The sequence below is a fragment of the Schistocerca cancellata genome, chromosome 1 (assembly GCF_023864275.1).
Source record: "Schistocerca cancellata isolate TAMUIC-IGC-003103 chromosome 1, iqSchCanc2.1, whole genome shotgun sequence".
Taxonomy (NCBI): Eukaryota; Metazoa; Arthropoda; class Insecta; order Orthoptera; family Acrididae; genus Schistocerca; species Schistocerca cancellata.
The window spans coordinates 761,445,693-761,472,519 of NC_064626.1; the positions used below are offsets into that span (position 1 = coordinate 761,445,693).

Here is a 26,827-nt window from a genome sequence, read left to right on the forward strand (position 1 = left end):
TATTAATTTTTGTTCCTTTCTCCTGCATAGAGAATTGCCAAAAAGTTGAGCAACTTAGGAATCCAATATCTATTACATCAACTGTGTATCTACCCGTCATTATTATGTGAGTGATATAAGATATTCTCTTTTGTCTCAAATGGTATTTAACTTTTACTGCTTTTAGTCTGTAAAATCTTTTTTGAATGAAGTACTGACACTTTCTTCCATTTCAACAACAAGATGCTCCTGGAAATAACAAACAAAACTAGGAAATGTTGCAATTGAAAAAGATATTTTCTTACCTATTCCAGTAACTTACATAATTATCTGACATTATATAATGCAGATGTCAGTTAACAGCATGATCACTGCTTATGGGCCATCATTGCCATAATGCATAATCTACTGCCAGATGTTAGTACACTCATGTAAATATTAAGCTGTCAATAGTACATCAATAATAGGTTAAAAACAGGAGTGAAAAATCAATGGCTTTCTTCAGAGTATCATTGGAACTTAACCATCCTGCAGCTGCTATACATTATATATATTTCTACAACTGCACTTGAACACCATTTCATATCATTCACATATTATCATACACCAATAATCAACTTTTTATTACAATCTAGACATCGCATAAACCAGAACGGCAATCACTAGTAAAACGTGCTACTGTATTTTCTCTTCCCAGGTTCACACTAATGATATATTTGATATGTTACTCTAGTGCCTTGTCTGCAAATATTAATTAACAATTTTTTCACTAAATAAACATAGTAAATTAAAAAATTAGTACAAATAATTCATGACAAAGTTATCCTTATCATGTAACAGTGGAGAATGTTTTGTTTTGGCACTCAGTAATAATAATATACATGGTGTATCTGAAATGAATGCAGAAAATGAGAGGGCTGGTTGAGTCGTTCATAATAAGCATATTTCACATAGCAACCAATGCCCACTTCCCTTATCGTACAGTGCTAGGCATCGTTGAACAGCGTCACATGCCACCAAGAGGTAGGCACACAACATACCTTTCGAACCATCATGGTAGCAGGTCTGCAGGGCAATTCAATGTATTTGTGGCAAAAAGATAAATGAGAAGTTGGGGTGAAGTTTATATTTATTTGAAAACAGTTACAAAAAGTGCTCAAAATTACACCCTTCTGCTTGAATGCATGCCATGCAGTGGCACTGGAGTGACTGTCACACTCTTTCGAACACTCCTGGCAAAGTGGAAGCTCTATTGGGGCTGCCACAACGTGCACTATCAGCTCTTCATCAATCTCAGTGGGTATTTTATAATGACAAATTTCAAATGGTCCCAAAAGAAAAAAAAAATCAATGGGCGCCAAGTCAGGGGAACGTGCAGGCCATGCCAGCAGCCCACCTCTTCCTATCCAGTTCTCACCAAAGGTTTCATCCAAACGCATTCACACAGCTTGTGTGAAGTGCGCAGGTGCACCATTGTGTTGGCACAACATTCACTGTCGAACATTGAGTGGAACATGTTCCAACAGCTCTGGCAGGGTTTATCGTAAAAAGATGGAAGTATCTGTTTGTGTTCAGTTACTGGGGAAACATGTTATTGACCAATCAGATTATTGCCTACCAAGCTGGACCAAATGTTGACAGCAAAGAAATCTAGGTGACCACAAACAAAGGTCGCATGTGGATTTTCTCGTGCCCATGTGTGCTGCTGTTAAACATGCTCTCTCATGTAAAGAATACCTTGTGCATAAAAAGTACACAGTTTAGGAAGTCCGGTTCAATGACAACTTTGCGAAAACCACTGGCAGAAAATCATCTGGGTTAAGGTCATGAGTCTTCTGAAGGCAGTAGGGGCGGAAATCATTTTCTTGTTATACATGCCAAATTGTGGAATGGCTTACACACATTTCCCATGCAACACACCATGAATTTGTTCAGGGTGTGTTTTCCAGTGGTGCTAATGCCTCCTATTCAAGCCATGGTGTATGCACTGTGCAATGATGATCGCATCCATTAGGCCTTCGTACATGTGACACAAAATGAATGCACCATGTTTCAAAGTAGACCTTAAATGCACGGTGCCATTACGAGAACAATACAGTGGAAAATGCACCTCAAGTAAATCTGTCCCTCATAGGGAACTGTGGATGGCAGCAAATGTGTGTGGACCTGGCACTCGATGATTTGGAAACCACCAAACATATAGACATTGGGCAGTGTGAGCATTTCCATCCCCTGGCCTGTAAGCACAATGCATGTCTGCCATTTCCTCCCAAGAATAGCACTCCATTCCCTGTCCACACCACACAGTAGCAAACAGAAGAGTGTCCTCATGTCACGACAAACTGATGCAGGGGAAACCAGACTCCACAGTGTGTAAATGTGCTGCCCTCTATGCAATACCTATCAAACAGCCATTTGCACAGCCACAAGCACTGCGTTCACATCCAAGTAAGAAGCAGAAAACCTGTAATGTTGCCCCACCTGGAATATCTGCAACTATGTCGACTACAAGTCATAAAACTTCCACCTGATGTCTCTTTTACCTTGATGTTACAAATACATTGAAATCGTTGCCCTACAGAGCTGCTACCATGATGGCTCAGATGGTATATTATGTACCTACACTCTTGGCAGCGCAGACACTGTTCAACAACATCTAGTGCCTATGCTAAGGGATGCTGATACGGGATGCTATGTGAAATATGCTTGTTATGACCCATTCTACCAGTCCTCTCATTTCCTACATTCATATCAGATACACCCTGAATATGTTTTTTATTTAGAGTAAATAGATGGTCTACTTAGACAGAGGTAGTCTGTTTCTGTCTCACAGGGCACAGCCTTATCAAAGGCACCTTCAGTGCCGGGTAGGGGGGTTTGCGTGCTCCAGCGAATTTGAGGGTTATGCCACCATAGCTACCGGCAGGGCACTGAAGCTAAGCCAGACAGGCCTCGACAGATGAGCCATCCCAATTTAGGAACAGGAAGGCCGATCCCCTTACGGAAATAAACACAAAGAGAAAATAAAATTCTGGTCCTACAGGTTGGGAGATGAGCATGGATTTTCACCTCATGAAATGGAATTGTGGCTGATGCCATACATCAGTCTATGAAGGATGTGGATTATAGGATGATGAACTGGTAAGGGAAATGTTGACAAGAAGGAAAAGAAAAAGGTGGGTTGATGATATGGAAGAGGACTTCAAAGAAAAGGGGAATCAGGACCTGGAAGAAGTAAGTAGTAGACAGAAGCAAGTGGAGGCAGATGGCAAAGGAGGCCGAAGTTCTACAAGGACTGCAGCATTGACCAGTAAGCAAGTAAGTAAGAGGGCCTGTTCATCTGTAGTCAAATATGCTCATTTTATAGCTGATTTCAAGCAGCAACAGATGATGAAGTGAATGCATTTGTACCACATCTCCAGTTTTTGTTACAGTTGTTATAAGCAATTTCATGTACAAAAGCCAATAACTTAGTCAATAATATGGCACAAACACGATGATAATTTTATAGGAATCATCTCTTTATTGTGATTTGAAAGCAATCTCTATATTTTCTGTAGTTATTTTGGAAGTTATTTTACTGTTATGGTGAATATATACATATTTTAGTTGTAGACACAGTCAGAATCTCACCACGATGCTGAATGTCCAAACCCATGCAATATCTTGCCTTCAGCCCTCTCCCCCATGGGGAAATCCAAGCAAAATTTACTTACTGGCTGACCAAATATTTAATTCTTACCTACCCTGTTGCTCACTTGCTGCTGCCCCTCCAACTTTGTGACAGCTCTTGCTTACTTGTCTGGCCCGGCAACTACGCTGCAATTTACCAGTCATACAATGCTCAGCTAAAATCTGCTGTACATTGACCAATTTGGGTGTCAGACATAACTCTTGCAGAGTCACATCAAATTTTAAGTTAACTGTGAAAAATGCTCATTCATAATTTTTTTAAAGACACATGCAACAAAGCACACTATCATCGCAAAAAGTAAAGCTTTACTCAACCTAAAGGTCAGTCTACAAGGGGCATTATCCGAGATGCGGAGGAGGTTCTGCCTGTGGCTATCAAGGGTGCAGGGTTCAGTAGTCTGCAAGCTGTTAGTCAGGTCAGCATCAATGATGCCTGTTGCTTGGGTTCTGAGGATACACTCTGTTCCTACAGGTGGCTGGTGGAAGTGGTGAAGACTACTGGTCTCACATACATGGTGCAAGCAGAGCTCACTATATGAAGCACCATCCCAGAGTCGATGGGGGTCCTTTGTTTTGGAGCTGGATGGAGGGTTTCAACAAGGGGCTCTGTTGATTCTGTGATGATCATAGCTGCAGATTTCTTGACCTGCACATGTTGTTGTTGTTGTTGTTGTGGTCTTCAGTCCTGAGACTGGTTTGATGCAACTCTCCATGCTGCTCTATCCTGTACAAGCTTCTTCATCTCCCAGTACCTACTGCAACCTACATCCTTCTGTATCTGTTTAGCGTATTCATCTCTTGGTCTCCCTCTATGATTTTTACCTTCCACGCTGCCCTCCAATACTAAATGGGTGATCCCTTGATGCCTCAGAACATGTCCTACCAACCGATCCCTTCTTCTAGTCAAGATGTGCAACAAACTTCTCTTCTCCCCAATCCTATTAAATACCTCCTCATTAGTTATATGATCTACCCATCTAATCTTCAGCATTCTTCTGTAGCACCACATTTCGAAAGCTTCTATTCTCTTCTTGTCCAAACTAGTTATCATCCATGTTTCACTTCCATACATGGCTACACTCCATACAAATACTTTCAGAAATGACTTCCTGATACTTAAATCTATACTCGATGTTAACAAATTTCTCTTCTTCAGAAACGCTTTCCTTGCCATTGCCAGTCTACATTTTATATCCTCTCTTCTTCGACCATCATCAGTTATTTTGCTCCCCAAATAGCAAAACTCCTTTACTACGTTAAGTGTCTCATTTCCTAATCTAATTCCTGCGGCATCATCCAATTTAATTCAACTACATTCCCTTATCCTCATTTTGCAAATGTTGATGTTCATCTTATATCCTCCTTTCAAGACACTGTCTATTCCGTTCAGCTGCTCTTCCTAGTCCTTTGCTGTCTCTGACAGAATTACAATGTCATCGGTGAACCTCAAAGTTTTTATTTCTTCTCCATGGATTTTAATACCTATCTGAATTTTTCTTTTGTTTCCTTCACTGCTTGCTCAATATACAGATTGAATAACATCTGAGAGAGGCTACAACCCTGTCTCACTCCCTTCCCAACCACTGCTTCCCTTTCATGTCCCTCGTCTCTTATAACTGCCATCTGGCTTCTGTACAAATTGTAAATAGCCTTTCGCTCCCTGTATTTTACCCCTGCCACCTTCAGAATTTGAAAGAGAGTATTCCGGTCAACATTGTCAAAAGCTTTCTCTAAGTCTACAAATTCTAGAAACGTAGGTTTGCCTTTCCTTAATCTAGCTTCTAAGATAAGTCGTAGGGTCAGTATTGCCTCATGAGTTCCAATATTTTTACGGAATCCAAACTGATCTTCCCTGAGGTCAGCTTCTACCAGGTTTTCCATTCATCTGTAAAGAATTCACATTAGTATTTTGCATCTGTGACTTATTAAACTGATTGTTCGGTAATTTTCACATCTGCTTTCTTTGGGATTGGAATTATTATATTCTTCTTCAAGTCTGAGGGAATTTCGCCTGTCTCATACATCTTGCTCAACAGATGGTAGAGTTTTGTCAGGACTGGCTCTGCACATAGGATGCAGAATTGTAGAACTCTCCTTGATAGGTCAGGGGTGTGCTACACAAAGGAAGCAGCTACTCGGGTAGCGGAGTGGAGATGGAGGTTTTTAGGCAAGGTGGTAGTTTGAGGTCCTGTGATGAACATTCATCAGCTGATATGCAGAGAGAAAAATCAGATCATGTACAAACTGTCAACAATCTGACTGTCAAAATTTTAACTTGAAAATGTTAAAGTATTTGTAACATGTAATGAATTTACTGCCCTTATGGCAATTTCTCAGGCTCAAACTATTCATGGGGCTGAGAGCTGCTGAAACTGGAAGTAGAAAGCTCTGAAATGTTTAGTTATTCATGACAAATATCAAACAATTGAAAATCCAGAATGGAATGTAACAATGTTATGAGATATATCATAATATTGTTAGTGATTCATGAAACATATATCAGAAACACAGATTAAATGCTATAGGAGGGGGAGTGTTCATCGCAGCTGACGAAAATATTGAGGTCAAATTTGAGCATGACATTGAAGTTATCTAGATGCATATAACAGGTCTAAGTGGAAACAAGTTAATTGTTGGTTGTTTTTAGTGGCCACCCAATTCTGCTGTGACAGTTTTACTGTCATTTAGAGGAAGTCTACAGTCAATAGCATGGAGATACTCAGATCACTGTTAGTTGGAGGTGACTTTAATCTGCCAAGTATAGACTGGGACATCTATGGATTAACTGCATGCGGTATGGACAGACAGTCTTGTGAAGTAGTTCTGAAAAAGTTTTCCGAAAACTGCCTTGAACAAATAATTAGACAACTCACACACAATGGATACATTTTAGACCTTTTGTCTGCCAACAGGCCTGACATTATCAACAGTGTCAGCATAAAGACAGGAATTAGTGACCAAGATGCCATCATATCAATGATGGTTATTAAAGTTAACAAATCCGTCAAGAAGACCAGGAGAGTGCTTATGCTAGAAAAAGTAGATAAGAAGTTGTCAGAATACCACTTAGACAATGAATGGGCACAATTTAACTCCAGCATGACAGAATGACGGACATAGAGGGATTGTGGATAAAGTTCAAACTGATTGTAAATCACAATATGGAGACATATGTGTCAAGTAAGAGGATTAGGGATGAGAAGGACGCTCCATGGTTTAATAACCAAAAATGGAAAATGCTGAGGAAACAGGACTGCTGCACTCTCGGTTCAAAAAAGAGTGTGCAAATGTTGCCACGCAAAAATAATTGGAAATACGTGCATCCATAAGATCAATGCATGAAGTATACAACAACTTCCAACATCATACCTTAGTGAAAGATCTTGCCAAGCACATGAAAAAATTCTGGTCATATGTATAGTCACTAAGTGGGCCGAAGGATTCTACCCATTCACTCATAAATCAGTTTAGAGTGGCAATAGAAGACAATAAAAGGAAAGCTGTGTTTAAGAAATCATTCACACAGGAGGATCACACAAACATACCACCATCTGACTGTCATACAGACTCCCATGTGGAGGACACTGAAATTGGCACCCACGATGTAGAAAAGCAAATGAAAGAGTTGAAAATGCATAAGTCACAAAGTCAAGATGTAATCTCAATTCTGTGGTATCTTATTGTGAATCACTCGCATAGCGAAAAATCCCAAGCAACTGGATAAAATGCAAGTGACTTCTCTATGTAAGAAAGGTAAAGAAATTGACTCCCATAGCAACTGATGAATATTCTGAACATCAGTTTACTGCAGAATTCTTGAACACGTTCTGAGTTTGAATATAATACATTTCCTTGATACAGAAAAGCTTCTGATCACAAATCAGCATGGATTTAGAAAGTGTCACTTGTGTGAAACTCAGCTTGCCCTTTTGTCATGTAGATTCCCTGGACTTTGTCCTCAAAGATAAGCATTCATCAGAGATGAGGGTATGATCAGGACTGCTTCCGGGAAGTGTGATAGGATTCCTTTTATTCTCTATGCACATAAATGACCTGACCGACAGGGTGAGCTGCAATTCATGGCTGTTTGCTGATGTGCTGGAGCATACAGGAAGATGTTGTTGTTGAGTGACTGTAGAAGTATACAAGATGACTTACACAAAATTTCTTGTTGGTGTGATGAATAGCAGCTTTCTCTAAATGTAGAAAATTATAAGTTATGCAGATGAGTATGAAAAACGATGTAGAAAATTATAAGTTATGCGGATGAATATGAAAAACAATTATGTAATGTTCGAATACAGCATTAATAGGGTCATTTTGACACAGTCACTCTGATTAAATACACACATCAAAAAAAGTTTTGCATTACCCCGGTTCCCAGAACTCCTGAAGATAGATATTGACTGTGGATATTGTATCACAGACACAGTCCCTTTGACTGTTCAGAGGTATCACTAAACGCACCCAAAGATTTAAACAACCATGTATGAGCAGTACCTATTAGACGGAAGGGATATGACAGCCGATCAGTTCCAGTCATTTCACCAGGAAGGAGGTACATGGCTCATGTTGTCTGTAGTTCAACCATGCCTAGACGGTCAATATTGATCGCGTCTGCATTGTTACTTTGTGCCAGGAAGGGCTTTCAACAAGGGAAGTGTACAGGTGTCCCGGAGTGAACCAAAGCGATACTGTTCGGACATGGAGGAGATACAGGGAGACAGGAACTGTCGATGACATGCCTCACTCAGGACGCCCAAGGGCTACTATTGCAGTGGATGACCGCCACCTACGGATTATGGCTCGGAGGAACCTTGACAGCAATGCCACCATGTTGAATAATGCTTTTTGTGCAGCCACACAACGTCATGTTATGACTCAAACTGTGTGCAATAGGTTGCATGAAGTGCATCTTCACTCCTGACATCCAGGGTGAGGTCCATCTCTGCAATGACGACACCATGCAGCACAGTACAGATGGGCCCAACAACATGCTGAATGGACTGCTCAGGATTGGCATCACGTTATCTTCACCAATGAGGGTCGCATATGCCTTCAACCAGACAATCATCAGAGACGTCTTTGGAGGCAACCCGGTCAGGCTGAACGCCCTAGACATACCGTCCAGCAAGTGCAGCAAGGTGGAGGTTCCCTGCTGTTTTGGGGTGGCATTATGTGGGTCTGATGTACGCCGCTGGTGGTCATGGAAGGCGCCGTAACAGCTGTACAATATGTGAATGCCATCCTCCGACCGATAGTGCAACCATATCCGAAGCATGTTGGCAAGGCATTCGTCTTCATGGACAACAATTTGCGCCCCCATTGTGCACATCTTATGAATGACTTCCTTCAGGATAATGACATGGCTCGACTAGTGACCAGCATGTTCTCCAGACATGAACCCTATCGAACATGCCTGGGATAGATTGAAAAGGTCTGTTTATGGACGACGTGGCGCACCAAACACTCTGATGGGTCTATGCCGAATCAGTGTTGAGGAGTGGGACAATCTGGACCAATAGTGCCTTGATGAACTTGTGGATAGCATGCTGCAATGAATACAGGCATGTATCAATGCAAGAGGATGTGCTACTGGGTATTAGAGGTACTGGTGTGTACAGCAATCTGGGCTACCACCTCTGAAGGTCTCGCTGTATGGTGGTACAATATGCAATGTATGGTTTACATCATCAATAAAAAGGGCAAAAATGATGTTTACGTTGATTTCTATTCCAATTTTCTGTGCATGTTTCATAACTCTCAGAATCAAGGTGATGGAAAGCTTTTTTTGATGTGTGTATCTAGGCATAACATTGAGAAGTGATATGAAATAGAATGAGCATGTCAGGTTGGCAGTATGGAAGGCAAATGTTTGACTTCATTTTACTGTGGGAATCTTGGGAAACAGTAGCCTTAGCTCATCCATAAAGGAGGCAGCATATAGAAAAACTAGTGAAACAAATTCTTGAATACAGTTTGAGTGTTTGGGACCCACAACAGGTGTAAAACCTGTCCCATGCACCCTCCCACCACCACCTACTCCAGTCCTGTAACCCAGAAGGTGTACACAATCAAAGGCAGAGCCACGTGTGAAAGCACCCACGTGATCTACCAACTGACCTGCCTACACTGTGATGCATTCTATATGGGAATGACCAGCAACAAACTGTCCATTCGCATTAATGGACACAGGCAGACAGTGTTTGTTGGTAATGAGGATCACCCTGTGGCTAAACATGCCTTGGTGCATGGCCAGCACATCTTGGCGCAGTGTTACACCGTCCGGGTTATTTGGATACTTCCCACTAATACCAACCTATCCGAACTCCAGAGACGGGAACTTGCTCTTCAATATATCCTCTCTTCCCGTTATCCATCAGGCCTCAATCTCCGCTAATTTCAAGTTGCCGCCACTCATACCTCACCTGATATTCAACAACATCTTTGCCTCTGCTCTTCTGCCTGGTCTTTAAATATGTCTGCAGATATATATATATATATATATATATATATATATATATATATATATATATATATATATATATATATATATATATATATATATATATATAAAAAAACAAAGATGATGTGACTTACCAAATGAAAGTGGTGGCAGGTCGACAGACACATAAACGAACACAAACATACACACAAAATTCAAGCTTTCGCAACAAACTGTTGCCCCATCAGGAAAGAGGGAAGGAGAGGGAAAGACGAAAGGATGTGGGTTTTAAGGGACAGGGTAAGGAGTCATTCCAGTCCCGGTTTTCAGAGTAAGGAGTCATTCCATTTGGAAATCAAGAAACACTGCATCTACCTGGTTGCCTTGATCCAAAGCTTTCAATAGGTTGTGAGAAAAGCGTGAGTGTGGTTTCACATGACTGATGTTTTTGAAAACCATGCTGGTTGGCACTGAGGAGATCATTCTCTTCAAGATATGTCATTATGTCTGAGCTCAGAATGTGTTCTAAGATTCTACGACTAATCAGTGTCAAGGATATTGGATGGTAGTTTTGTGGATCACTTCTTGCAGGCAGGTGTGACTTGCAACTTTTTTGCAAGGACTGGGCACAGTCTGCAGTTCAAGGGACCTAGGATAGATTATATTGGGAAGATGGGCTAACTCCGCAAATTCAGTATAGAATCTGACAGGGATTCCATCATGGCCTGGAGCTTTGTTCAGTTTTAATGATTTCAGCTGTTTCTCATTTCTACTGACACTAATATTTATTTCATTCATCTTTTCAATGGTATGAGGCAACTCTTCTGGGTTTTCTTTGTAAAGGAACATTTGAAAACAGAGTTAAGCATTTCAGCTTTTGCTCTGCTACCCTCAATTTCAGTTCCTATCTCTTTCACTAGGGACTGGACACTAACTTTGGTGTCACTAACAGCCTTTACATATGACCAGAATTTCTTTGGGTTCTGTGAAAGATTACTTGACAATATTCTGCTGCGGTAGCCATTGAAGGCATGACAAATTTCTCTCCTGACAACCAAACGTGTTTCATTCAGCATTTCTCTTTCTATAGCCATATGCTTTATTTTAAACCTATTATGCAGTAATCTGTGTTTCTTTAGAAGTTTCTTTACTGTCACAGTATACCACGGAGGTTCCCTCCCATTATGAGTTGTTCTACTGGATACATATCTATCCTATGTGTGGTCAAATATTCTTTTAAATGTGAGCCAGAGTTTCTCTACATGCTCCTGACCTGTGCTATAAGTTTCACGTTCCTTATTGAGATATGACATTACTGATTGTTTATCTAGTTTATTGAACATGTTCATCTTTCTGCTTATTTCAGTTGTCCTTTGTACTGTGGTAATCATTATTGCCACACTCGCATCATGGGCACTACTACCAGTTTTGATGAGGACAGACTTAAAGAGACTGTCAAATCTATTTGTTGCCATTAGATCCAATATGTTTCCATCATGAGTGGGGTTCTGAACACTCAGTTCTAGGTAGTTTTCAGAGAAGGCAGTTAGTAATGTTTCACATGATGTCTTGTCATGCCTACCACTAACAAAGCTGCAGCTTCAACACGATACCACAGTTCATCGAGAGTAGTGACTGGCATATTGTGATGAGCCAGTTGCTTGTCCACCATTGACCAAACGTTTTCAATTCATGAGGGATCTGGAGAATGTGCTGGCCAGGGCAGCAATCGAACATTTTCTGTATCCGGAAAGGCCAGTACAGGAGCCGCAACAATCGGTCAGGCATTATAATGCTGAAATGTAGGGTTTTGCAGGGATCAAAGGAAGGATAGAGCCACGGGTTGTAACATATCTGAAATGTAACATACACTGTTCAAAGTGCCGTCAATGCGAACAAGAGGTGACTGAGACTTGTAACCAATGGCACCCCATACCATCACGCCGGGTGATACGCCAGTATGGCGATGACAAATACACGCTTCCAATGTGCGTTCACCGCAATGTCGCCAAACATGGATGCGACCATCACGATGCTGTAAACAGAACCTGGATTCATCCAAAAAAAATGACGTTTTGCCATTTGTGCACCCAGGTTCGTCGTTGAGTACACCATTGCAGGCGCTCCTGTCTGTGATACAGCATCAAGGGTAACCACAGCCACGGTCTCTGAGCTGATAGTCCATGCTGCTGCAAACATCATAGAACTGTTCGTGCAGATGGTTGTTGTCTTGCATACGTCCCCATCTGTTAACTCAGGGATTGAGACACGGGTGCACGATCCATTACAGCCATACGGATAAGATGCCTGTCATCTCGACTGCTAGTGATACGAGGCCGTTGGGATCCAGCACGGCGTTCCGTATTACCCTCCTGAACCCACCGATTCCATATTCTGCTAACAGTCATTGGATCTTGGCCAATGCGAGCAGCAATGTCGCGAAACAATAAACCGCAATCGTAATAGGCTACAATCCGACCTTTATCAAAGTTGGAAACGTGATGGTACGCATTTCTCCTCCTTACACGAGGTATCACAACAATGTTTCACCAGGCAATGCTGGTCAACTGCTGTTTGTGTACGAGTAATCGGTTGGCAACTTTCCTCATGTCAGCACGTTGTAGGTGTCGCCAACGGCGCCAACCTTGTGTGAATGCTCTGAAAAACTAATCATTTGCATATCACAGCATCTTCTTCCTGTCGGTTAAATTTCATGTCTGTAGCACGTCATCTTCATGGTGTAGCAATTTTAATGGCCAATAGTGTATTTGATTGGGAAACTTACATACAAGCAGAGTTTTTCTCTAAAGTTATAATTTACGAGGTGCATTCAAGTTCTAAGGCCTCCGATTTTTTTCTCCAGACTGGAAAGAGATAGAAACATGCCCATTGTTTTAAAATGAGGCCGCATTCATTGTCAATACGTCCCAGAGATGGCAGCACCGTATGACAGATGGAATTTTATCGCCAGCAGCGAGAATGAGAACTGTTTTAAATACTTTTCCTTACTTGAACAGCATGCAATCATTCATTTTCTGAATTTGCGTGGTGTGAAACCAATTGAAATTCATCGACAGTTGAAGGAGACATGTGGTGATGGAGTTATGGATGTGTCAAAAGTGTGTTCGTGGGTGCGACAGTTTAATGAAGGCAGAACATCGTGTGACAACAAAACAAAACAACCTCGAGCTCGCGCAAGCCGGTCTGACGACATGATCGAGAAAGTGGAGAGAATTGTTTTGGGGGATCGCCGAATGACTGTTGAACAGATTGCCTCCAGAATTGGCATTTCTGTGGGTTCTGTGCACACAATCCTGCATGACGACCTGAAAATGCGAAAAGTGTCATCCAGGTGGGTGCCACGAATGCTGATGGACGACCACATGGCTGCCTGTGTGGCATGTTGCCAAGCAATGTTGACACGCAACGACAGCATGAATGGGACTTTCTTTTCGTCGGTTGTGACAATGGATGAGACGTGGATGCCATTTTTCAATCCAGAAATAAAGCGCCAGTCAGCTCAATGGAAGCACACAGATTCACTGCCACCAAAAAAATTTCGGGTAACCACCAGTGCTGAAAAAATGATGGTGTCCATGTTCTGGGACAGCGAGGGGGTAATCCTTACCCATTGCATTCCAAAGGGCACTACGGTAACAGGTGCATCCTACGAAAATGTTTTGAAGAACAAATTCCTTCCTGCACTGCAACAAAAACATCCGGGAAGGGCTGCGCGTGTGCTGTTTCACCAAGACAACACACCCGCACATCGAGCTAACGTTACGCAACTGTTTCTTCATGATAACAACTTTGAAGTGATTCCTCATGCTCCCTACTCACCTGACCTGGCTCCTAGTGACTTTTGGCTTTTTCCAACAATGAAAGACACTCTCCGTGGCCGCACATTCACCAGCCGTGCTGCTATTTCCTCAGCGATTTTCCAGTGGTCAAAACAGATTCCTAAAGAAGCCTTTGCTGCTGCCATGGAATCATGGCGTCAGTGTTGTGAAAAATGTGTACGTCTGCAGGGTGATTACGTCGAGAAGTAACGCCAGTTCCATAAATTTCGGGTGAGTAGTTAATTAGAAAAAAAATCGGAGGCCTTAGAACTTGAATGCACATCGTACATCAGGAGATGAGTCTTGCTCAAACAATATCACATGCAGCTTCACCTTCTGTCTTGGTGGATCTGAGTTTCTTGTCTAGTGTGACAAATACACCACCTCCATTTCACATTTGCCTACCCCTTCAATATACACTCGAATTTTCCCCAAAAATCTCACTGCTACCAATTTCAGGTTTCAACCAGCTTTCTGTACCTAGTATTATTAGAGCTTCATTGCTTTTCATGAGTGCTTCAAACTATGGGCTTTGTTGTGAATGCTTCAGCAGTTTACCATTAGGATTTTAATACTCTCACCTGTGGGTGGCATTTCTTTCAATCTTACACTGATACTTGTAGATTTCCTACAACTATCATTATCTGGGTCGGTTGTAGAGTTGCCTAATCTAAAAAACCCTTGTGTGCATCTCACACACAGCCAGCTACCTGAGTAGCAGCCTCTGATGGGTAGTGCATACCTGACCTATTTATGTGGACCCTACAGTTCTTGACCCAATGGTGCGAGTCCAGGAAGTTGCAGCATAACTTGTCACAGAACTTTTGAAGTCTCTGATTCCGTCCTTCCCCTCAACTCAGAAACAAGTGCCACAATCAGTTCTGAGGACAATGCTGCAAAATATGAGCTTCATTGAAACTCCACATGCAAGGCTAATCTTCTCAACCTTCTCTGCCAGTCACTGGAATGATCCAAGAATGACTTCAGAGTCCATATGACAAGCATCATTTGTTCCAATGTGCACCACAATCTGCAGTTGGTTGCACCCCGTTTCCTTAATGGCTGCTGTTGTGAGTTGAAAATTAAGTCTTGCAGAAGTGCCTGGAGCACCTTTTCAGAAGGCTGAGAGAAAATGTTATGCATTTATTAATGTGCCTGTGCTGCAGTGTCACAAGTATTTGGTGTTATCAGGTTTTTGACCTTTGTTACGTTTTCCCTCTTGGGAAAGTTTGGGAAAAATGTTAGTACCATTTGACAGAACAACAGGGATGTTGGTGAGATGTGCCACTGAAATAATGTATGTCAGTTAAATTTAAAATCATTGAAGCTGACAGGAAAGGTTCCAACCTATTTCAAGTCAGCAGAAAGCTGAAATATGTACTGGTTCCATGGAGATACAGAGATAATAAAAGATTAACTAGATGTAATGACAAACTGACTACACTTTAACAATAACATGATGAACAATTACAGACCTTCGCCACCCGTATTCAATGTGTTTTTGGTAAAGTGTATGTGTTGAGAGAGAGAGAGAGAGAGAGAGAGAGAGAGAGAGAGAGAGAGAGAGAGAGAGAGAGAGAGAGAGTAAAATAATGCATCATTAACAAAGCTGAAATACCTGCAGTTGTATTTGTGAGAATGTTCTAAATCTTGCAATGGAGGGGAGATTAAATGGGCTGCATATGATACATTGCAAGAAACAATCAGGTTTGCATTACTACCAAAGGAATCCAAACAGTTCATGCTGCTGTCGCACAAAGTTCAGAGCACCAGATGCATTTCTGCTGCAGAAGCTCAGTGCAACAGTGTAGCTGGACTCTACAAAAAGCTCAGGAATTTTTGGGTATGAATTGCGATTTATGGACCATGATGTGTTCTGCGATTGTCAAGAAATGGAAGGAGTATGTCACACTGCTGCCTTAAAATGGAAATGCAAACAGAAGCAGCCTAGCATCTACTGCATGCTCCTAGTAGCAAATGCAAGTCCAATAGCCAATGTAGCGAACATAAATTTAACCAGGAAAGCTATAGAAAGCTCTCAAAATTTCTCACATATTTATATGATCAAGTTGGTGTGTTTTCTGTATCTTCCATTGAAAGGGAAAATATGAACTCATTGTGCTGTAGTCAGTGGATTAGGAAGAAATTTTATACATCTTATCTATTTGCAGAGAACTAAATTTGAATTACATAATGGGAGATAAAAAATCACAAGTACAAGAAAGACTTAGATGCTATATTATGAAATTTGATGCTATATTAGGAAATGCTTTCATTTGCAGTTCCCAAAGCATCTCCAATTTATGAACACAAGAAATTCAACTGCATGGAATCATTCACCATACTGTACATATTAATGAAAGAAATGCACTTTCCTGAACTTTAACTCAGCCACATACCTCAATGCCAAAGTAAAAAATAAAAAGAAGGTAGTTAGCACTGCTGAGAGAATATCTGCATAAAGTTAAATGATAAGGTGTTAATGGGGGAACATGCCTGGTTGATCCAATTACAAGAAACAAATGTCTGAATAACAATCAAGTACATTTGAAGCATAGTGTATGCTGGCCGATTAGATGCTTATTTCTATCAAAGCACTTACGATTTTGGGAAGAAATATATTGTTATTTCACATGGCACAAACCCAGGCGGTGTACAGTTCTGACTTGTGTAGAAGTATGTCTGAATAACAATCAAGTACATTTGAAGCATAGAGTATGCTGGCCGGTTAGATGCTTATTTGTATCAAAGCACTGACGATTTTTGGAAGAAAGATATTGTTATTTCACATGGCACAAACACAGGCAGAATACAGTTCTGACTTGTGTAGAAGTAAGAATAAGATAAAAAGACAAGTCCAAAAGATTGATAAACAACACATCTACATCTATGTGATTACTCTGCTATTCACAATAAAGTGCCTGGCAGAGGATTCAGTAAACCACCTTCATGCTGTCTCTCTACCGTTCCACTCTCAAACGGCACACAGGAAAAATGAGTACTTAAATTTTTCTGTGTGAGCCCTGATTTATCTTATTTTATCATGATGATCATTTCTCCCTATGTAGGTGGGTGCCAACAGAACTTTTCGCAATCGGAAGAGAAAACTGGTGATTGAAATTTCATGAGAAGATCCCATCGCAACGAAAATCGCCTTTGTTTTAATGATTGCCACTCCAATTCATGTATCATGTCTGTGACACTATCTCCCCTATTTTGCGATAATACAAAATGTGCTGCCCTTCTTTGTACTTTTTCAATGTCATCTGTCAGTCCCATCTGATGTGGATCCCACACCACACAGCAATATTCCAGAATAGGGCAGACAACTGTAGTGTAAGCAGTCTCTTTGGTAGACCTGTTGCACTTCCTAAGTGTTCTGCCAATGAATCGCAGTCTTTGGTTTGCTCTAGCCACAATATTATCTATGTGATTGTTTCAATTTAGGTTATTCGTAATTGTAATCCCTAAGTATTTAGTTGAATTTATAGCCCTCAGATTTGTGTGACTTATCGCGTAATCGAAATTTAGCTGATTTCTTTTAGTACACATATGAATAACTTCACACTTTTCTTTATTCAGGGTCAATTGCCACTTTTCACACCATACAGATATCTTATCTAAATCATTTTGCAAGTCATTTTGATCATCTGATGACTTTACAAGACGGTAAATGACAGCATCATCTGCAAACAATCTAAGATGGCTACTCAGATTGTCTCCTATGTTGTTAATATAGTTCATGCACAATAGAGGGCGTATAACACCTCCCTGTCTATTACTACGAACTGTAACCTTTCTGACAGGAAATCACGAATCTAATCACACAACTGAGGCGATGCTCCGTAGGCACGCAGTTTGGTTAGAATACGCTTGTGAGGAACAGTGTCGAAAGTCTTCTGGAAATCTAAAAATATGGAATCAATTTCACATTTCCTGTCTATAGCACTTATTACTTCATGAGTATAAAGAGCTAGTTGTGTTTCACAAGGACGATATTTTCTGAATCCGTGCTGACTATATGTCAATAAATCGTTTTCTTCAAGATACTTAATAATGTACGAATACAGTATATGTTCTAAAACCCTACTGCAAATTGACGTTAGTGATATAAGCCTGTAATTCAGGGGATTACTCCTACTTCCCTTTTTAGGTATTGGTGTGACTTGAGCAATTTTCCAGTCTTTAGGTACGGATCTTTCTGTGAGCGAGTGGTTGTATATAATTGCTAAATACGGAGCTATTTTATCAGCATACTCTGAGAGGAACCTGACTGGTATACAATCTGGACCACAGGCCTTGCCTTTATTAAGTGATTTAAGCTGCTTTGTTACACCGAGGATATCTACTTCTATTTTTCTCATCTTGGCAGTTGTTCTTGATTGGAATTCAGGAATATTTACTTCGCACTCTTTGGTGAAGGAGTTTCAGAAAACTGTGTTTAATAACTCTGCTTTAGTGGCACTGCCATCAGTGACTTCACAGTTGTTATCACGCAATGAAGGTATTGGTTGTGTCTTGCCACTGGTGTGCTTTATGTATGACCAGAAAGTCTTTGGGTTTTCTGCCAGATTTCGAGACAGAATTTAACTGTGGAAATTATTAAAAGCATCTCGCATTGAAGTACGCGCTACTTTTCGAGCTTCTGTAAAACTTTGCCAAACACAGTTTTAGCAGTTATGCAATCCATTTGAAAATAAATTAAAGAGAAGTTACAATATTTATCTAGAACTGACTGGTAGTTATTTTACCCTAATTTGGCAGAATTTTCGATTTTGTCTGAAGACAAGAAATGATTACCTGCTACAAGTTTAACATATCAAGTAATTCCTACAAGTGATGCTATGGTATTTGCACAATACATCACCTTGCGTTGGTCATTGAGAGAAAGTAATGCATGTATTATTCAGTTATCAGTATACAGCCTCAGTATTGTCATCAGTATTATTCAGTCATGTTTTAGTCTGTTGGTTTCACCCGCAGTAGCTATTCCAAAACCAATGGACATAGTGTCCGTCACGTATGCAGAGACATGCAGATTGTAAATAAACTTACCTCTCATGATATGTATCCATCATCACAAATTGACAAAGCATTTCACTGCCTGGTAAAATGGAAGTTGTTTACTATTCTTGACACATTTGGTGGCTATCGTCAGATGCTGATAGTTACCAAAAATAGAGAGCAGACAGCTTTCATAGTACTTGCAGGCTACTAGGAATGTATAGATGCCTTTTGGAATTCAAAGCACAATGATTATGTTTATGACGTTTGCCAAATGGATTTTATGAGGTTTGTGATCAACAATGTGTCTGGTTTATCTTGTTGACATAATTGTCTTTCCCAGCTCACTGGAGGAACATGCTAGCCACATAAGGAGTGTTAACCTGTATTAACAATTTTAACTGTTATCTGAAATTAGGTAAGTGTTTCATTGGACAATCACAAGTGCTGCATCTTTGTCGTGCAATTTCTGCAGGTGATGAGTGATCAGATAGAGACTGATGGATACAGTGAAAATTTTTCCACCACTGAGAAATCTCAAAGAATTGCAGTGGTTCCTTGGATTAGCCAATCAGTAAAGGTGCCCTGAACTACATTATGGAAGAAAGGAATCCCGAAGCATGGTTGATAGGAAGCAAAAGGGCTACGACACAATGAAATAAAATGTTGATGTAATCATCTATTTGAACTTATCCAGATTTTGAGGAGCCATTTATCCTTTTGTATGTTGTCAGTTACTGTCATGTAGGCTGCATTTTCCCTCAAATGCAGGGTGGCAATGAGAAAGCAATTAGTTATGCATCATTATGCATGCTAAATCTGGCTGAGCAGAATAATAGCCCACTGAAAAGGAGATTCTCTCACTGGTCTATGGCACCCATTATTTCAGATGTTATCTTTACAATTGTCATCTCAGACCATGGTGCTTCCATATGTTATTAAATTTAAAGAATCGCAGCAATAGCCTCATTACATTGTCATTAAAGCTCAGAGAAAAAACTATGTAGTGAAAGATGAAGCTGATAAGCTTAATCCGAATACTGATGACTTAAACTGGAAAAGAAAAGTGCTGCAAGTGGAAAAAAATACTTATTAGTGAGCTAAAAGAAGCACAAATTACAGACAATTAATGTAATACCTTTTATACTTAACCTGATTTTATAGAGACAGATGACGTTCTGTGAAGGAAGGCAGAACTCAGGAACTGAATGGGAGTTCTAAGACCCTGCTGAAAATGTATTTGGTAACAATGTCATGAAAGTATTTGTGTATATCACAATCACTAATGAGCCACACACGCCCTTGTCGGTACATTATTGTGGACAGTACTTCCTCACTGTGCAAAATGGTTGGCCAGACAGTATTCTTCAGTTCGTTCTAGAATATGACAATAGTTATTCTTTGCGACAGTGTCAGTTTCATGAACCAATTTCACCTTGGCAACTGGTGATATGATCTTGCTATGGGTTTTAACTCAAGGTGAGGTGCATGAGGTTTTGGTTTGTGACTTTTCTCTTTCTTGACACTGATGATGATAGCCATAGCAGTTAATTCCAATATTCTTGTGTGCTGGCATGTACACAGACACCAGTTTCACACCACATGGACCTCATCTAACATTCATTCTTTCATAAACACTTTGTAGAGATGGGCTCCTGCCTGCAGGCAACCCTTCTTTCTTTGGAAGTCTCCCATGTAGCCCTTAAAATTTAACAAATTTCTATGTGAAAGGTTCAAAGGAAATTATCATTATATTTACTAGTTGTCCAACTCTCATCCTGTCCTGACACATGTTTGGTGAATAGGATCTGTGCAAGAGCACACTAATCCAACTAGTTATCACCTCAGCTTTTAAAAACATTAACTGTAAACAATAAATTTTACAAGATAATATGAAAAGATTTAACTTACCCTAAGATATGAGTTGATTCTTTCAACTGAAATGAAACGCATTTCTGTTTCAGAGACAAGACGAACTGTATACTGGAAAATTCCACTGATGTGAGCTGAGTAAGATAATGCCAGTCCTGACATAGCAGGTGGAATCACATCTCGGAATGCTATTACAAAGCAGGAAGTGAGACACACAGCAACCACTAAAAAAAAAAAAATAAATAAATAAAAAATAAAAAATAAAAAAAATAAAAAAAGGAAACAAATAACTAATGACCAAAATGTGTTTGATTTATATATTTATCATATTTTTGTAAAACAGTAAAATAAAAGTATCATGGAATTCAAGTATATAAACAGCCCAATAGACATCCAAAGGTAAAACTGATTATATAATAAGCTATATACACAACCTACATCAGCTGTAGAAGGAGACATGAGATCTATTCCTTCATATATTTAGTAGCTATTGTGCATCTTCTGCTCTAATTTTTTGTGTTTTATGAAGCAAGTTCGTATATACGCTATTTCTTGAGAATATGATATAATAGTACTGAGCTGGCCCAGACAGCTGTGCATATTAAAGTGCTGCTTCATGAATGGGGAGGCACACCAGCCACGGATTGAACCTGCCCCGTGGATTAACCATGACGGCTGGTGAGCTGTCCAGCCTGTATGTGGTTTTTAGGGAGTGTCTCACATATGACTAGGTTAATACTGGGTTGGTACCCATGTTCCACCTTGGTTACATGATTTGCAAACATTTAGAACAACTTTTGTTCACTTTCACATGACTACCACAACATACAGACAATTGGGGTACACATATTCCATCCTGGGGGGTAATAAGGTAAATATGATTGACATCCGGCCACCTCTTAAATCAACAATGTCAAATTCATTAACAACCATGCCAATCCTGCATCATTCTGGGACACAAGCACAAGAAAAAAAAGATGATGGCATCTGGCCACCTCTTAAAACAACAACGTCAAATCCATTAACAACCATGCCAATCCTGCATCAATCTGGGACACAAACACAAGAAAAAAAAGATGATGATATAACAATACTGAAAGTGTATGGAGCATTGAGGATGCTAGTAAGTGAAAACAACAGTTAAGTAGCAGTAGTACCAAAGGAGGCCAAGTGACTTTCTTAAAATCAGCAACTTTTTTCCTAAAAATTCTACACACATCTAAACAAATCTAGAAGTGATTTCGACACTGATGGGCCAAAACATTTTACCACCTGCTGGTTCACCTTCAGAACGCAATACAACAATGATTCTGCATGGCATGGTTTCCGCAAGCCCTTGGTTGGTTTTCATTGGTATATGAGTGTAGGTATATATGCACATGTCACGCAATTCCCATAAATTATGGGCCAGTGCATTGTGAGCTTGGAGCTGATGCTTTATAGAATGCCATATGTGTTTCATCAGATTCAGCTCAGGAGAATTTGGTGGCCAAGATGTAAACTAGAGTTCAGTATTGTGTTTACCAAACCATTCTAGCAAGATTCTGACTTTATGACATGGCCAATTAGTGATGTAGGTGGTTCACAACAATGTTCACGTAGTTCACAGCAGTCATGGTGCCTTCAATTTCTATCACAGGTATCAGGGAAGCCCAGCTGAATGTCCCTCACAGCATAATACTATTCCCACCTGACAGCAGCTGTGATGAAGTGCATGTTTTGAGCAGTCGTTGGCCTTGATCAGGGTGTATCCGGACTCAACCGTCAACCTGGTGTAACAAAAAATGTTATTTGTTTGAACGAGCAACACATTTCCATTGATCCATAGTTCAATTTCAATGTCCCTGTGCCCATTATAATGTAACTGGCATAGTCAATGGATAAATATGAGAACATCTAGGGATCATTTGCTGTGGAGCCCCATGTTCAACAATGTGCACTGAATGGTGTGCTCCAAAACTCATGTGCCTACAGCAACACTGTACTTTTCCTTCACGTCTGCCACAGTCTGCTACTCATCCTGCTTTACTGAATGAGCCTGCCTCCAATCTCCATGTTCTATGATGAGTTTTGGACATCCAACACCTTGTCTCCTATTTGTCGCTTCACCATCCTTCAAGTATTTTCCATAGATTCTTACAACAGTAGCACATGGACAGCTGACCAACTTTGTTTCCGAGATGCTCATTCCCAGGTGCCAGGCCACAGCAAACTGCCCTCTGTCAAAGTCACTGGATTCCCCCACATCATCATTAGAATGTTCCTCATTTGTCTCTGTTTCAATTGTGTGTTTTCCTTAGCACATTACATGTCCACAATGCTACCATGTAGCATTGAGCTTTGTGGAATACAGTATTCATGATGTTTTGCCTCATCGGTGTTTAATTATCAGTGAAATTAAGTTATCACTAATCACAATTTGTTATTAGTATTCTGTAATGGGTCCTTCAGCCTGTTAATGTGGAACTTGACTGGTTACACATCCCTAAAGGCTCTCCTTAATGATAAGATTTACAAGATATGATGTCTGAATCAATGAAATAATTGGAGGAGGGGGTAGGGGGCAGTGGAAGTGGGATAGAGTTGGAGGATGTCTATGATAGAAATGTTGAAAACTTATTAATATACTCCGAGGAAGGTAAATAATTCCACCAAGTTACAGAATTATTTCTGCTTAATGCATACACCTTTCCATAAGGCCACACAAAGAAAATAACGAAGACAGAAACTTTTTGTGAAGCAGGAATATGATATAATTAACTGGTTGGTCATAGCTTTTTTACTGTACAAAATGAAGTGTTATTAAGATATTGCATTTGAATACAAGCTGTACAACTTTGCAACTGCCATTTTTCCCCAACATTTGAGGCTTTAATCAAACAAATTGGTTACATATGTATCATTCAAAGTATTTTCCATCGCTGGCCACTACTTTCTCCCATCTTTCAGGCAATGTACAAATCCCGCATCGAAAAATTGTACATCTTTTGAAGCAATCCAGAAATCGATCCAATCTGTGACTTCTTTATGAGATCGGAAGTATTGGTCAGCCAGGCCATGTGCCATTGATCTAAACAGGTGATAGTCAGAGGGAGCAATGTATGGAGAATACGGTGGGTGGAGTAGGACTTCCCATTTGAACGTTTCCAAGTACGTTTTGACCTCTTTTGCAGTGTGGGGTTGAGCATTGTCATGCTGCAAAAATCACTTTATCGTGTATTGTGGCCGTTTGTCTTTTAATGCTCTGCTCAAACGCATTAACTGCATTTGATAACAAGAACCTGTGATTGTTTCACTTGGTTTTAACACCTCATAGTACACGATGCTGAGCTGGTCCCACACAAATGTAGAGCATGATCTTAGAGCTGTGAATATTCAGTTTGGCTGTCAATGTGGAAGCATGGCTGGGATATCTCCATGATTTTTTTCATTTAGGGTTTTCGTAATGAACCCATTTTTCATCCCCATTCACAATGTGATACAGAAATCCCTTCCGTTTTTGGCTCTGAAGCAACTGTTCACACACACACAAATGCCGTTCAATATCTCTTGGTTTCAGATCATATGGGACCTAAGTTCCTTCTTTCTGAATCATGCCCATAGCCTTGAGATATTTTGAAATGGCTTGCTGTGTCACTCCTAATAATCGTGCAAATTCTTCTTGAGTTTGATGTGAGTCTTCACTCAGCAATGTCTCCAATTCTGCATCTTCAAAAACATTCTCTCTTCTGCCACTATGCCGGTCTACATCGTTAAAATCACCTTTCTTGAAATGTTGAAACCACTCATGACATGTTCTTCCACTAATAGGGTCCTTACCATACATACTTGAGAGTATTTGATGAGACTCAGCTGCTGCTTTCTTCATACTGAAACAAAACAGTAACACCTCAAGCGAATGACAAGAATTAGGTTCGTAAAATGACATATTCAATCAAGAACAACTTTATGATGCAGACACATATTGACTAATGTTTGGATGAGGTTTTTTTTACCCAGGTCCGAGCTAACTGCCTGATGGCTGTGATCTGTTTCTTTTGAATGCTACTTACCATTGTTGCCACCTATCAGCAAATGGCACAAGCAAAGATGTACACCTTGTACGATTATGGGTCTGTAAGGTCATGTTGTGAGTAAGATAACTATAATAGGGCGAAATGTTCAATGCTGAGTGGTCACTATTTTGTTTTGGACATTCCTCTCCACAGAAATACTGTTGAAAACTATAAATTACTTAAAAATGAAAACAATCAATTATTGATAAAATTATTTAATTGCTTAGATAAAAAAAATCTACTCTACAAGTAGCGGCAGAACACAATTAAAAGATAGTTGTTATTGGCAAACTTTTAGAGCCAGTGGCTCCATCTTCAGGCAGAAGGGTTAAGGCAAAGGAAGAAGGGTGAAGGAAAAGGACTGGAGAGGTCTAGGAAAAGGGGTAGATTTTGGAAAAGTTATCCAGAACTGAGGTTCACGTGAGACTTACCCTATGGGAAGAGAAGGAAAGACTGATAGTTGGGGACTGCATTGGATGAGATTTGAATACCTGAGATCTTAAAGGTGGAAGACAGGGTAATATGGAAGACAGAGATTACTATTAATACACTGTGCACTAGTTAATAAGAGTGGGAAGCTAAGTGCATTGCATGTAACAGAGGTGGGAGGGGATAGTAAAAAATAGATGGGAAAGACAATGAAAAATGTAGAAAACTAAAACAGAGTGAAGCAAAGAGTAGTTACAGTGAAGAAAAGCTGAGGCAGAAGAAATTAACCTAAATTAAGGCCAAGTGGGTGAAAAATGTAGAAAACTAAATCGGAGTGAAGCAAAGAGTAGTTATAGTGAAGAAAACCTGAGACAGAAGAAATTAACCTAAATTAAGGCCAAGTGGATGGCGAGAACCAAGGACATGTTGTAGTGCTAGTTCCCACCTGCGGCGTTCTGAGGAACTGGGGTCTGGGAGAAGAATCCAGATGGCATGTGAGGTGAAACAGGTGCCGAGGTCATGAATGTCATGTTGTATAGCATGCCTATGCCCATTCATCCTAACTGATAATTTGGTGGTAGTCATGCCGATGTTGAAGGCTGAACAGTGTTTACATAATGGCTGGTATATGACATGTCGTTTCGAGGTGGCTCTCCCTTTGATAGTATATGTTTTGCCAGTTACAGGGCAATTATAGGTGGTGGTAGGAGGGTTCATAGGGCAGGTCTTGCAGCAGGGATGGTCACAGGCGTAGGAGCCATAGGGTAGGGAGATGGGGTGCAGAAGGAGCACAGGGTCTGACAAGAATATTGTGGAGATTGGGAAGGGGGAAAGATATTCTAGGTGTGGTTAGCAAAATTCCAGACAAAATGGATCTCATTTCAGGGCATGATTTTAGGAAGTCATGGCCCTGTTGAAGTAGCTGATTAACATATTCCAGACCAGGATAATACTGAGTCACCAACGGTGTGCTCTGAAGCTGTTTTGTGGAGGGATCAGCAATACCAGGATTGGATGTTATGGCCCTGGAAATCTGCTTTTTAAGTAGGCTCGTGGGGTAATTACATGCAGTGAAGGCTAAGGTGAGAATGATGGTGTATTGCTGTAAAGAGTCTGCATCCGAACGAATACGTTTGCCTTGGATGCCAAGGCTGTATGGGCGGGAACCTTTGACATGGAAAGGACAGCAACTGTCAACATGTCAGTATTGTTGTTTGTTGGAAGGTTTAATGTGGACAGAAGTGTGTAGCTGGCCTTCGGTGAAGATGAGATCAAAATCAACGGAAGAGGCATGGGATTTGGAATAGGACCATGTGAAATCTAATTGGGAGAAGGTTTTCAGAGATTCCAGGAATTTTAGCAGGTGAACCCTAACATAAATCCTTATGGTAAAGATGTCGTCAATGTATCTAAACCAAACCAGGGGCTGAAGACTTATTGATGCCAGGAAAGCCCCTTCCAAGCAACGCATGGAAAGGTTGTCATACGAAGGAGTCATCCTGGTTCCCATG

General features: G+C 40.4%; 1 protein-coding gene across 7 annotated transcripts in view; it reads right to left on the reverse strand.

Annotated features, from left to right (window-relative positions):
* The window catches only part of LOC126186509 (ATP-binding cassette sub-family C member 5-like), a 532,505-nt gene that overhangs the window by 80,384 nt on the left and 425,294 nt on the right, over nucleotides 1–26,827 (reverse strand). For all 7 annotated transcript variants that reach the window (XM_049928217.1, XM_049928221.1, XM_049928220.1 and 4 more), the window contains one exon: nucleotides 20,872–21,056. In XM_049928217.1, coding sequence (XP_049784174.1) covers nucleotides 20,872–21,056 — 185 coding nt within the window. The remainder of the gene's footprint in view (nucleotides 1–20,871; nucleotides 21,057–26,827) is intronic.